A 14,976-nucleotide genomic window follows, 5' to 3' on the forward strand; every position below is an offset into this window, starting at 1 on the left:
AAGACCATGCAATTTGTATGATCTCTACCAATTCTGTCAAGGAGAGTTGTCAAATATCCAGCAAGAATAACACCAGAAGCTTGTTAACTGCTACAAAAGTGTGTGGTTTCTGCAGTCCGTCCATGTCTCAGGAAGCAACAAATTCCATAACAGCAAAACAAAATGTTCTCCAAAAAAAAACTGGCATGAATTTCAACTTCTTTGATAGAGCGCTGTGTTTTAACACCGGACGTCTATCTGTTTAGAAACAGTGAATGATAGCAACTGTCATCTAACACAAAAAAACAACCCTTGAATCTCTTCTTTTTCTGTTCCAGGGATCCTAATCTGCCTGTTCCTCAGGACACAACATTCATTCACACTAAGCCTAACCGTTTCGAGGAGGTGATTTGGACCAAATTCAGCTCCAAAGATAAGCAGTACTTGCATATTGGCCTGAAGCCACGTGTCAGAGATAACTACCGTGCCAACAAGGTTGCTTTTTGGCTTGAGCTTGTGCCGCATCTCCACAGCCTGCACGAAGAACTCTTAAACGCAGTCACAACTCGACTGCCGACTGGAGGCACCGGCCGACGCAAGGTGCCTCCTCCCGTCAACTCTTCGCCCCAAAAACCACCGGTGTCCACCTACCCGTCGGAACCTGACCCCGACAGCTCAGAGAGACCCCGCCCCACTCCCTTCCCAAGTGAAACGAGGGACTACTCCACTGAGCTGAGCGTGACAGTGGCCGTGGGCGCGTCGCTTCTCTTCCTGAACGTGCTGGCTTTTGCCGCACTTTACTACAAACGGGATAAGCGCCACGAACTCATGCAGAGGCGTCACCGCCGGCTCTCCCCGCAACGTGGCACAACAATGGGCATGGGGGTCGGCATGGGAGTTGTGGGCGCCCCACCGCACAACGACCTAGTGCTCAGTCAGGAGGAGGAGCTGATGTCACTGCAGATGAAGCAGCAGAGGGTGGAGCTGGAGCACGGGACACCCCTCCCTTCCCGTGCCCTCCACGGTGACCTGGAACCTCTTCGTCCTCCCGTGTGTCCCCCTGACTACACGCTGGCGCTGAGGCGGGCACCGGAGGACGTGCCACTGATGACCGCCAACACCATCACCATGATCCCCAGTACCATCAGCAGCATCCAACCGCTCCACCCATTTAACACTTACCCTCCTGTCCCGGCCCCTTCGTCAACACCTGTTCCCAGCCACAGCAACAATGCCCTGCCTCACCAACACTCTACTACCCGCGTATAGGACCAGGCACAAGCTCCGCTACTCCTTTGGGCTCACCAAGATGCACCACACAAACTGCTCCATTCCAACTTCACCTGTTTTACCCCCAACCTTCTTTGCCGTCTTCACATCTTCGCCCTCATCAAGCCCTCAGATAAAGCTGCAGTTTGTAAGATTTGAAGCGGTGAAATACCTCTAAGCTATTATCACATCTTAACGGGGACCGGATGGAGAAAGCACCCTTGTCATCACGCTTATTCGTGTAATAGCTCAGTGAAAATTCGGTGCTTAGGAAAGGTTGCTCGGTCACGCCGCTTTAGACCCGTAGCTCCCTCGAAGAGGGGTCGTAATCAGTCAGACGTTTAACGTGGAGTTCGGTACACGCGTTTCCTTTCGTGTCAGTGTGGAGCAATGTTTAACAAAGAGTACAAACACACATTGTCATTCATTTAGGGAGAAGATCATACAGTAGCAAACAGCTTTGTGCGAGGCAGCATATGTCCCAGCAAGCTGTCTGTCATAAAGCGCTGGTTTCTTGAAGCTTACAAATTGCAGCTTTAAAAAGGCCCAATCTGGAAGGGGGATTTGGCACCCCATACAGAGCACAGTGCTCCAGCAGCTGTCTCTGCATTGTGATTTTAGAGATTACTGTATAGTGTGAAATATACTGCCGAGGCTGGGAATAGAACTGACGTTTGACAGCCACATATGACTAAATCTACTTTGGATTCATTTACAATATTCACAGTGGTTTGGAAAAGTGTCTGTACCCCTTGATCGTTTTTACGTTTTGTCACGACCACAAACTTTAACGGTTTCTATTAAGATTTCATTTGATAGACCAACATAAAGTAATACCTAATTGTGGGTGGAAGAAAAATAATGCACGGTTATAAAAATCTAAGAAGTGTGCTGAAAATTTTTTTTTTTAATTCTTGCCAGGGATTGACAATTTGTGCCACATACCTTAATTTTGGAACAAGTACCACATTAGCATCATCATTTAGTATTATAATCTTATCAGATTTTTTTACAGAACTTTAAAACAGTAATACAATTGTATTTTTCATGTGTTTGTTGTGTTAGGTCATTGGCATTGCATGATTTATAAATTTGTACGTTGAAATATTAACAAAAAGGAGTCAGTGAATTACAAGAGGAGTAGAGGAAAGTCCAGTCTTTCTCACCAGTCTTGATCTGAAAATCCAAAATGCCTGCGGTGCATAAAAAGATTATTCCTGTCAAAAATTTTTTTTTAAATAATAATAATTTGTACTTCTATATTGAATCTCTGCACTCAGTCACAGACACACAGCATGTTCCCTACAATCTCCTTTAGGGAACAAGTTGCTGCAGTGAAATATGACTTTAGCTTGTATTATTACTGCTATTATTAATAGCAGTTTTTGTGCTTAATTCCTGGGTTATTATTCGATTACCAAATAACTGGAAAAGCTGTAAAACGTTTTGACTTCAGCAGGTTAAACAGCACAAGTTGTGAGAAAGGTACCACCAGTGGTGGTTGTATTGTGCATTATTAGATATCCTCCACATGCAGCACTTTCAGACTTTTCTTCTTTTTTTTAAAAAAAATAATGGAACACCATGTACAATTTGCCTTCCACTCTATAACAGAGGCTACTTTGTGTTGGTCCGTAAAACAAAAATCCCACAATGTGGAAATACTTCTGCCAAAAGTATATAAGCTTTTTCTTGTTAGTTTTTTTTTTTTTTTTTTTTAAGATTGACTTAATTTGGGGGTTTTATTGATAGTTAACAAAAAGAAAAGACTTACAGAGAGAAAAGGAGAAGATAGTAGCTGTACATGTTCATGCCAGGTCTACCGCGGCGGCAGGCAAAGACCCACAATGCATTTTAAATTCAGTTTAACAACAGTGAAACCTTTCCATTTTGGCGGGGGGGCATAGGGGTGCACATGTCTACAGATTTCCAGATTGGGACTTGACCTGTCAGGCCTCGCTGAAAGTAGCTGAACCCCATTCAGCAGGACGCGGCCTGGAATCCAGGCTGCCCATAAGAACTCACCGCATCCAAACTTCCCAGGCTCCACTCACGTCCATCACTTTCCTTGTTCCTCACTCATCATCTCTGTCTCTTTCCTCCACCTCAGATCAAGTGAGTCCTCCCCACGCTTTGGCCGCCGTTCCGTCCTCCTGCCCATGCATCCACTCTTGTAGCTCTTTTTTTTTTTTTCGCGTCCTCCTTCTCTCAGTCACTTCTAGACTCTTTTTTCCTTTTAGAGTCTTTTATACAAAAAAAAAAGAAAAACAGAAATGTAAATGATGTATTATTAATAAATTGTAAGGATATGAATGAAAAAAAAAAAAAGATATTCTGATATCTCGTTTTTACCAGCATTCTTGGTGCCAAGTACTGTGATGAAGTTCCTTTTTGGCCGGCGTCCGGTGGACCGCTTGCCGAGGTCCGTCCTGACTGTATCTCATGAAGAAAAAAAAACAAAAAACAAGGAGTCCCCATCAAAAGAAAGTGCCAACCCCTTTATCTTTCATTTCAAACCACACACACACACACCCACACACTTTGTGTTTTATTTACACTCAATGTTGCACTGTGTGCTGGTCTCTTCTATAAAGGGAAATCAGATTCAATATATCCTCATTTAGAAGAAGAAAATATATGAAGTTTTATTAACTACTTTGCTGTGTGGGATAGTTGCATGATTTATTTATTTTTTTTTGTGTGTGGGGCAGAGTTTTCATTTCAATAATTTCGATTGCCTTGTTTGGTTATTTTCCATTGAATTGTTTTGCTTTTGGAAATATTTCATTTTCTATTTTAATATCAGCTGCACTTTGTGGTACTTCGGAAAGTATTAAAGTATTAAAGAGATGAATATTGTGTAAAGCTATGATTATAACAAAGAGAGTAAATATTCCCTCTTTATTTTATTCTTCTTCTTTTTTTTCCATTTACTAACACCGCGGCTGTGCCACAAGACTACCAGAGACTGATGAAAGCCTTGTTTTATTTTTTATCCCCCCATTTTTTTCTTTTTCTTTTAAAGCTGTCAAGTTTGCACAGTCACTGTCTCTCAGCCTCTTACGAGGAAAGCACTTTTTACGTTACAAAAAGAAAAACAGAGACATGACTTCTTCACATGAATAATCCAAGCAAGGGTCATGTATGTGACTGATATTAAGTTAATGCTTCAAGCATCTGAGGACGACTCAATTGTTCTTTTTTTTTTTGTCGTCGTCTCATGGTTTTTGCTTCGGCACGGCGGGTGAAAAGAAAATATATATTTATGGTAAAACAAAAAAACAAAACAAACAAAAACAAAACGATGAGAGCCTTGTATGATTGTGTCACTTGTTTCGCACAACTGATCACAAGGATGGGTCGTACCCCGGACAATATTTGGGGGGGGATGGAAAAAAAAAGGAGAAAAGACAAAAAGGAAAAACTGTGACATTAGAACAACACTGAAGCGGTGAGAAGCAGTGACTCACTGGCGACGACGACGAAACAGTCTGTGTGATCCGTCAAATGCGCAGAGGATGCGTTGGGGGCCGGGGGTTGGGTGGTGGTGGTGGTGGGGAAAATCCTGATTAAACAAGACGTTACTCACACCTTGTTCCAGAAAAGGCGAGGCGACTGGGATTAGCATCTGTAACGCTCCCGGATCCAGACTGCCATCCCTCACGCTGGGCTGGAGCGAGCTGGGAGGACGAAAAACCAACAAAGAGAACCACACAAACTGAACTTTATTTTTTATTTTTAAGTGTACGAGAACAAACTGGAATTTGTAAATATTATGTTTTGTCGTTTGGTTTGGAGTGATTGGCCCGGAATTTTTTTCTTTGAGACAACAGGTGCAAGTTTAGATGTCTTAACATGATTTCAACGCTCACGCACGCATAGCCGGTTTGATCAGCTGTTGTTTACAATGTCTTGCGAAACTATTCGTAGGGCTACCCCTCCGCTCCCTCCCCCCCCGAACTTACTTGTCACATTGCAGCCACAAGTTTCCATGCAGGGATCTCGCTCAATACACCAACACAAACTAAAATTGTGAAGTGGAAAGGAAAATTATAAATGATTTACAATTTTTTTTTTTCACAATTGTGAATTTTGGCATGCGTTTGTATTCAGCCTCCAATGATTCAGGTTATTGTAGAACCAGTTTTTTTTAGATATTCTCTACCAGTTTTGCACAGATTTACAATAACATTCAGATCTGGGTTTTTTATTATTTTTTAATTAATTCTTTAAAACTAAGTAATGCCGACATAGTTCTTGGTTTTTATTGAACCTTCACCCCAGTTTCATGTCTTCTGCAGCCTCAAGCAGGTTCGACCAACTTTTACTAACTATGTGTCTTCTGGGCACTGCTGGTTAGTCTGGATTTTATTTGGAGTAAATTATTTAGAGCATCAGAGTAAAGGCTGGATACCACCATTTGGTCTATTTTTCGGATTCTTGTTGGTTAATACCATTAATCATTTAGCTTGATGGTGTTCCATCGCAATAAATCCCAATCAGATGCATCGAAGTTTGTGACTGTAATGTAGCAAAAGGTGAGTATTTTTGCAAGGCGCTGTAACTGAGTTCATGATCAAATCTTATAAGGTGGGCACATGAGAATATCTATCAGCATACATGAATGATTTAAAGAAAAAAAAAAAGCAAAAGCATGGTTGAGGTAAACAAACAGAAAAAGGAATGCTTTCTGGCTCCGAGCGGCCCAGGTCTCGTGATTATCTACGGTAGTCTAAAGCATTACACCGTGCACACTTGGCACCGTCCCATCAATCATACAAGGCAGCTTTTGAATGAAATGAGTTCTCTCATTGGTGAAGAAGCCAAAGAACAGCTGCAGAGAACAGATGAAGGAAGGGGAAACAGGAAGGATTTGAGTAATGAGACAGAAGAAAGAAAAAAAACCCCAGATTTTGTTACAAATTGGCTCAAAGCGAGCCGTAAATCAAGAAATTCAATTTGTGACGCTGGTGTACTTGGTTGTTATTGTCTCACGTCGTCTTGAGCATACGGTATATACCCACGTAACTGGAAGGTTGTGAAATCCTTTGTGCTCTTTTGGTCTTATTTCGAACTATATTCATAGTGGTTGTTTTTGCTAACTTGCAGTTTTTGTCTGCACATCCTGTCAACGGGATTGTTGACCCAGCTGTTTGATGTGAGTTTCAGTTACCCTCGCTTCTGCAGTAATCATAGCGAAATACTTTGTTTTTATCCCGTCGCCTTCTTTTGGAAACAAGGGTTGAAACCAGCCAACAGAAAACGGAAGCACACTCACCAAGTCTACATGTTTACACTACAGTTCTGACGTTGGCTGACAATTGGCATTACACAGACTCAAATATCCTATTCTTGAAACTTTTGATGCCAGATGGTACAGTGAAGGCTTGCACCTGTTTGTCTGTTTCATTTAGTCTGACTCAGTAACCTGCTTGAGGCGCAAAATACACAGAGGGAGCATATTTGACAACGAGGAGTTGAGAGAATTAAAGTTAATATTTCTATTTCAAATAGAGGCTATTACACACTGTCTGTTGTGTATCTGAACTGGAAAACATTAAAAGACATTCTTAAACAAATGCTTTGCCATCATTTTTATGGCCAAAGTCCTGTTGAAGCTGCAATGCTTCGTTTGGCCACTTGAGGGCAGAACGACAATTAAATAAAGAGTCTACAGCAGCTATTTTGCTTTCAGTCCCTGCGTATTTAGACCTGTTATAAGTTCTTTGGTGCTTAATAAATCACTTGCTTTCAGGCTTTAATGTAGCACTAGCCCAGATGACCCAAAGTGATGCGAAAAAGTATTTAACCCACTGACAGATTTATTTATGGTTTCAGACAAATTTAAAAAATATACAATTTAATAAGCAGCTATCACTAGACACGCCCAGGCAGGATTAATGTCAGACATTCAGAATCAAGACATCAACTCAACAGAGCCTGTTTGACAACATGAAGTAGACTAGACATCACAGCAAAACATCATCCCGTGGTCTTCAGAAATTCAAAAACGTGGAAATCAGCATCTGTAAGCATGTTATGAAACCATTCCTAAAACTTTTGTACCGCAGTAAAACGCAGAGAGACCCATCATTTGTCATAAACCAGGATTTTATTGCTAAAAAGGGTGGCACAACCAGTTATTAGATTTAAGAGGCAGTGATTTTTTTTTCTCATAGTGCATTGAAAAATTGGTTCAATAGCTTTTCCCCTCATCATATGAAATCATATTAAATTATTTTTTTCTTTTTCTTTTACATAGGTTTGACATTGTTATCTATTATTTATTGTCCCACCATGAAGCTCATGAGAAGCACATACATACATACATACATACATACATACATACAGTATATGAGCGCTAGAAGTGGTGTTCAGTCCTAAAAGTGGAATTAAAAGTCTTCCTATTTTTGTTTAAAACATAGAAGGGCATCACATACTACCGTAACTAAATGCTAAATGTACAAAGTGGTTTGTGTTTTGCATAGAGTTGATCATTTTCACAAACACCAGCACTAATACTACAGAGAAAGTAAAATCACCCAGAAGTCCTCAAATCTGGGTCGTCTGCCACTCTAAACATTTTAACACAAAATGCTAACGTTAGAGCATGTATGATTTTACATTTGTAGATTTTTATTGGAGCATCCCAAACAATGAGTTAAATAAGATCCTTTCCTAATTTCATGTTTGAGGCTGTGTTTTTCCTCCACATTGCAGTGCACAAGCCAAGGATAAACCGATCTAACTCTCGTTTAGTATTGTGGAACATAATATGCTTTCAAGCTTCCACTGGTACATATACGACCGCGTATGAAAATTCCTCTTTTGGCCATAGATTACTTGGTAATGTACCATTTTAATAAATAACCACTCACGCAATTTCTGGGCCTACTGCCTCTTGTTCAGAGAAGGCTCTGCCATCCCACCAGTATTAGCCAGCACTGAGACATGCAAGACAAACAACTATGCACACTCACATCCTTTACTGTCTTTTCTATTTTGGAGTTGCTAATTAGCCTAATATGCCTGTGTTTTGGACTGTGGGAGGAAGGAGTACCTGGGGAAAACCCACACATGCACAGATGGAAGGAGCTTTTTTACTGAATATTCATGAGACTATTTATATATATATATATATATGTCTGTGCGTGTGGGGGTGGGTGCGTGTGTGTGTGTATGGTGATGTTTATTATTACTTTTGTTTTCCCCATCAAGAATCAGTAGCTTTATTGTACTATTTTCTTATTCAAAACAATTCTTTGTAAGTCTGCCCTTTACTTTAATGTCCTCTCAGCTCCTTATGTGTCCACACAGACATTTACACAAACTGAAGTCTGACTTTAATTCCATTCATTCACGTTGAAATGACTTTCGTTTCAAACTCCAAAATATCTTGGCAGCATTTGTTTCACAATGATGACCGTCCCATCCTCTGATCCATGTTTATTCAACTATATATATTGGGCAAAATATATATTTTCAACATACACCACTATCACTACTGTTGCTCCCACACTAGATGGCAGTGTGACTAAACTAGCAGTGGAAAATTTCTGCTGCAAACATAAAGGGGTTTTCTATTTGAGAGGTCTGACAGCTCACATTGTGTCTTGGAAAATAGAATATCTGTTTGTGTCTTTTTGACAATCAGGTTGAGAGATTATATTTGTGAGTATATTTAATTTCCTCTGACAAGCTTGAATATTTATATGACTTTCCTACCACATATAAAAACCGTTTTTTGCTTTTAGTGGAAAAAATGTGACAAACTCAAACTGAATATAGATCCATAGAAGTCTCCGGAAGAGTTTAATTAAGAAAAACTATTCCTATCCTTCCCAAAGTTTAACAGAAAGGGGTTGTCAATATTTTCTTCATGCTTTGTTAGAAGGTTGAAATTTTACCCCCAGACTCACTAATTCATATCTATTGTCACTGCAAATACAACACCTCTGGATTTATTGAAAGTTTAATGTTCTAATTGGTCAAAGATTTTGGTTTGAGAAACACAAACACAAAAAGGGTTTATTATTGTTGATTGTGATATTTTTATCAAATTAATTTGCGTCACCTCCCACACAACAGTGTAATCATGTCGATCTCAAGAAAATACAGCAAAACAAAGTCACTTTCAAATTTTGATACAATCAAAACATTATCTATTTTTTTTACTGGAATATATTATTGACCTTCCTTACTAGGAGAAACTTTTGAAGCTAGCACCATCATACACATGTCTAACAGATCAACACGTGGTAAATGGGATGTCCCTCAGATGGTATGCTGCAGGTACAGCGGGAGAGGTGAGGGAGAGACGCAGTTGTCATAGAAGATCTGAAGGTTCTGGTCAACATCCATGTGGTTTTTCAGAAATATCTCCAGCTCCTGCACCGTCATCTCATGAACACTGTTCCCCTCTTTGGCGTTCTTGGCCAAGGCCGCATGGGACGGGAAGAGGATGCGCACGTCGTGGGGAGAGTTGCGGTCGTACTCGGTGCAACAGTACGCGGACCATATGTCTTCGGGGATGGCCACCCGGTCCTGGTTGTTGCGACGAATCATGTTCCCCCTGGTGGTCACTCCGGTGACGATGTAGGCAGTGCCACGGCAGAAGTTGTTGAGGCGTACTCGGATTCGCTCCTCATACTCACGCCACGGTCCGATGTTGAACTCCCGGATCTCTGGGACCACGTTAGTCAGTGTGTAGGTGGCAGCGCGGTCATGTGGAGTGGACTGGTGCTGGTCTGGGTTCAAGTGACCTCTTTCATAAAGCACAACGTCAGAGTAGTCGTTTAGCACTGCCTGGCTGTCCTCGAACTTCATGTGGAGGTAGCCAGTGGGGAACGGCAACATGTTCCCATTTCCATCGATTTCTGCCAGCTGGGAGGACATGAAAAATAAATTATTCTCTTTTACGTCCTACCAAAGAATTTTTTTTTGTTGTAAAAAATAGAAACTTTTAATGAACATATGTATTTAAATCTAAAAGACTCTAACCTGTGGTTCGTACATCCAAGGGTAGTCCACACGCCTGTCTCCCTCTGTTTTCTTGAAGGTATAAGCCGAGTAAACCGGGATCCGTTTGTGAGGGTCGTACAGCGTCACGTATCGAGGTTTGTCTGCGTAGCGTTGGCAGATCTTCTTTAGCCGGAAATCGACAATCCCACGTGGCGGCGTTCCCATGTACAGCGAGTCCTTGCATCTCTCCACATGATTGAAGTCTTGCACAACTGTTGCTAATGAAAGGTAAGGTAACGCTGTAAGAGCAAGAAACAAAAGAGTGAACATCCCCATGTTTGTGCCTGTCTCCTCAATGACTCGTTCCTTTGCCCTTGTGCAAAATGAGACTCTTGGCCGTTATAATTTAAATGTCACACAGCTGATATGCAAAGTTGGGCGTGTACTTCCAGAGAGTAGGCCTTGAATCAATGTAGGCGTTAAGGGCATGTCACTGCCCCGTGAACTCAACTGTTGAAAACTTCGAAGAAAAACCTGTAGTTTGCAACAAACTGACTTTTGGGGGTAGCATTAGGTAGCTTCTTCATCTCTGAAGTGAATATTACCCTCTAACCCAGATACCAGTCTTATATGATTGATGTCATGAAACTTATGGCATTAAATTCATTGCTCAGAATATTTTTTATGCCCATCCACTGGTATTTGAAACAAGACACAAGTTCTTCAGTTCTACTCGGTTCATAATTGCAGAGTCAGGGGGTGATATCTTTCTCTAGTGGTAATGGTGCAAAAAATAGGGTACATCCTGGATTGGTCGCCACAGTGACACAAGGCAAACAACCATGCATGTACATATCCAAGGATAATTTAATTAGCCCATTTACCCTAACGTGCATGCTTTTGCACTCTGGGACAAAGTCCACACACTGGGAAAACAGGTAAACACCATGCGGAACAGCCCCAACTGGGATTAAAACCTTGGACCTTTTTGCTGCAGGGCAACAGTCCTATGCTGTGTCACTGTGCAGCCCAGTGTTTCTTGTGTAATTGTAAAATGCAAACCTGACTAATCTGACTCAGTGGTGAACAAAAGGCCCAAGGTTCCCAGCGTGACTCAAGATACTCTGCGTCTTGGTTTGAATGGTGGATAAGCCACTTGGTAAAGAGAGATAACGCATGAAAGTTTGAATACCAAGTGGCAAAGATTGTGAGCGAGTACAAGAGAGGTCTAGCAGTCCTTACACATTGCTAGGTCCAGTATCTAGTAGTTCAACTCAATAAACAATTAAATATTTTGACAGGTATTTATGATCATAGATTTTGACAAGTATTTATGATCATAGAGACTTTTCTTAGACTGGGAATAGAAATTGTCCAGTAGCAGAAGAAACATGATATTGAAGCAAAACTCTTAATGTTCACCTCTAAATGCATCTTCATGTATCCACCGCTTTTTGAAGTCTTTCATAACAACCTCCATATTGCAAATTTTAACAATCCCTGCTCATTAGCCTTGTCTTTGTGAACAAAATGCTGTTCCAAAGTGACCCGAACCAGACATTATTTTCATACTTTGAAGGGCTGGATAGCTAGAAGTCAATGGTAAAAATGGTGAAATATTTTTATATAACCACAACTGTATTTGAGTTTAGCTGATAAAAGTTGCAGAGGAACATTTGTCTTGATTGGTTTGACATGTTAAGCACACAAAAAGTAATGCAGTTCCAATGACTTGGAGTGTCTGCTGCTGCTGTGCTGCCCTCTGCTAAAGTCTGCTTTATGCAAATGTAAACTGTCAGATTAGCCCTGGATACAATCCTTCACTGCCCTAATAAGTCAATTTGAGTGACTGAGTGTTGTTAGGAGTAGCTTGCCTCTCTGATCTAATCTTGAGTTATGACAATCATAACTTATGCGACCGGGGCTGATGATGCAGTTATGTGGACAGACATTTTTCAACTGTCAGCATTTTTTACCAATTAGAATTATAAATTCGGACCAAGTATAGATCCGGCTCGGCTGCCCACTGCTGCTCCTCGGTGCAGGGAGGAAGACGGGCTGTGACGCAGCCACTCAGACTGCTGCTATCGCTCAGTTCTTCATTAGCAAAAGGCAACAGCTGGTAGGTCTTAGTTGCCTCCATGTAGTAATTTTCAGTGTGAATGATGGAAGCAAGAGTCGATAATACAATTTTGAAATAGCTGTTGAAATCACTTTAGCGATGACGTATCATGTGAACTTGATGATACATCAAGTTCAAAGCCTCGTCTGCTTTGAATGTGATCGGTAAGTAATCTAGTAGAGAAGTTGCTCCGACACATGGTCTGTCCATCTGCCTGACTACCGAGGTGCTTTACAAACCAAAAAGGTAACCTAAATGATAAGATGTTGAAACAGATTATTTTAAAGGCCTATCAGCAAAGCATTAATGCAGAAGCCCGAACTGTGCCAAGCTGTGGAATCATTTAAGGAAATATTTTATGGTATTAGTAATAAAACAAATGCTTAACAAATGCTTAATGCTTAAATATTTAATTCTAGGATTAAATATTTCTTATTGTATCGCATTGTATTACTCTGTACCGCAGGTTTGAAAAATGTTTTCATAAAAATTGACATAGACGTAATTACCAAATAGTTTATCACGTTAAAGACAGAAAACAAAGAAAGCAACTGTTATCCAATGGAACTGCATCATTTGTTGAAAGAGCTTAAAAGTAATTGCCAAACCCATGTTCTGATGTGTGAGACAAATTCAGAAATTGCTGTCAGCATTTCTTCATGGTATGGTGTGGACATCTTCAGTTTGAACCTGGAGTTCTAAACTTTTCTTCACATTTGACAAATTTCTAATGAAGCTAAAATCACACTACTTGAGCTATACTCTTCCTTTTAGCTGCTTGTGTGTTTTTTTTTTGTTTTTTTTTAGCTCTGAGTTACGGTTCATTTCAGTGTGTGCCATCAAACACACACCTACTACCACCAGCTCCACAGTTTGAGAGCCACGGTGTTGAACATGTGCAACATTTCAATCATCTTCAGATTATCAATCTCCATCAATATGCAGTACCTATCTTTGTCCACATAGAGGCAGTATATACTTTTAACTGAACTAGATACTACTTCAAACTCATTAGTCTCCCCCTTCCAAATAACAAGGTTGATTCCTAATTATTATCGTTCTTGAATAAATAAAATTCATACATATATTATTATTAATGTGATGAATAAATAGAATAATCAAGAGCTTTACATCCGCCCCTAAATAATCATTTTTGGCAAAAGTTTTTCTTAGTTTATACAGCTATTTAGCTCTTGAGTAGACTATTTAGCAATTTGGCACATTTCCTTTTTAATTTAGGGCCAATAAGTGTATATTATTTTTAATTGTTCTTACTTTATTGCGATATTGTATCATATTTTATCAAATATCACATTTATCAGCATTAAAAAATATAAAAGTATAAAACCAACTAGCAAATAATGGTTAAATGTAAACGTAGTGTTCGTTTAAATCGGAAAACTCAGTTTCTAATCATTCATTGCATTTGATTCCAAGGCGAACATGTATGGAGAGCCATTTCAGTGCCACTCACAATATGGCAGACAATTATGTGGGGCAGTGAAGGCAGCACGGTTTTGTGTTTCTTTGCTTGAATACACATTGAAAGGAGTTTGTTCTAATTAGACTTTCTTGCTTTTTTTTCAACCTTTCCTACTTCAGGTTGAAACAACGCATAAGATGCTGTTTTTTCTCAGCACCTTAAATAATTTATCAATTGAAATCAAATTTGTCTTTCTTTTCTTTTCAGTTTTCATGATATTTGTTGCAGTATGAAAGTGGAGTGCTTTTTACTTAAACTTTGACTGCTAGAGTTGCCTAGAACAAATTTTGCAGATCCCAAAAAGTTGAAATAGTTGGACGAACGTTTCTGTTGAAAACTACCGTGTGCGGGTCATTCCAGGCTTCGCCTGAGTCCGCCAGGGGGGGTGATTTAGCAGCCTGTCTGCCATATGAAGATGTAGGAGCCTGCTCATTGGTCTGAATACCCACATGGGGCTGAAGGCCAACCAATAAGAGTTCAGACTGATCCGGGTGCTGTTGCTATGGCACTTCAGAGGTATAAAAATAAATAAATAAATAATAATAAAAGTCTAAGCTAACATAAAAAAAATATATATACATATAAAAATCCAACACCGGTTTGCTTCTATCATTTCGCCAGCTCGTCTTCAGATCTCCATCTTTCTCGACCTCTCGAAGTGATTCCAGGGCTCCCTGAGAGCTATACCTGCTTTTTATTGGCCAGTGAAGGGTGAAATGAGCAGAAGAGCGAGTGCTGGTCTCGTATTGTGTTGCCATAAAGACTTTAGACCCTCCCTCACGAAGGGAGAACCGAGGCCCCTCCTCCGCCGGTTGTCCTGTCACTTGACATTTGAGCTGGCAGCCCATCTTGTCACCATTTTTACTCTGCTACACACACACACACACACACACACACACACAGATTTCACAAAGTTTGCATCATTTGGAATAAAATGCATGATGGATGATCATTTTAAAACACAATTGCTGCTGCTGCAAAAAAGGAAAAGTCTCAGTTTTCAACAAACACTCACAGAAAAAAATGAGAAAACAACAGCGTATATTTCAAATCTAAGATAGATTTGTGACAGATGTAAAGATAAAAAGCATTTCAAATATCTCCTCTACTGTACTGGCTGGGTTCCAGCTCCCTCATATCCACATTCATACTGTACACAGAC

The 14,976-nt window shown here is 40.3% G+C and overlaps 2 protein-coding genes across 4 annotated transcripts in view; one reads left to right on the forward strand and one right to left on the reverse strand.

The window, feature by feature from the left end:
* The window catches only part of nlgn2b (neuroligin 2b), an 83,889-nt gene extending 77,062 nt beyond the window's left edge, over window positions 1-6,827 (forward strand). For all 3 annotated transcript variants that reach the window (XM_032576391.1, XM_032576389.1, XM_032576392.1), the window contains one exon: window positions 318-6,827. In XM_032576391.1, coding sequence (XP_032432282.1) covers window positions 318-1,248 — 931 coding nt within the window. In that variant the 3' untranslated portion in view covers window positions 1,249-6,827. The remainder of the gene's footprint in view (window positions 1-317) is intronic.
* A 2,624-nt stretch (window positions 6,828-9,451) lies between these two features.
* LOC116727997 (endonuclease domain-containing 1 protein) lies at window positions 9,452-10,595 on the reverse strand. Its single transcript, XM_032575707.1, has 2 exons — window positions 10,249-10,595; window positions 9,452-10,131 (listed from the first exon to the last, which is right to left on the reverse strand). The coding sequence occupies exons 1-2, from the start codon at window positions 10,543-10,545 to the stop codon at window positions 9,523-9,525; spliced, it is 906 nt and encodes a 301-aa protein (XP_032431598.1). The 5' UTR covers window positions 10,546-10,595; the 3' UTR covers window positions 9,452-9,522.
* Between the last annotated feature and the right edge of the window lie 4,381 nt (window positions 10,596-14,976).

The sequence above is a fragment of the Xiphophorus hellerii genome, chromosome 11, assembly GCF_003331165.1.
Source record: "Xiphophorus hellerii strain 12219 chromosome 11, Xiphophorus_hellerii-4.1, whole genome shotgun sequence".
NCBI lineage: Eukaryota > Metazoa > Chordata > Actinopteri > Cyprinodontiformes > Poeciliidae > Xiphophorus > Xiphophorus hellerii.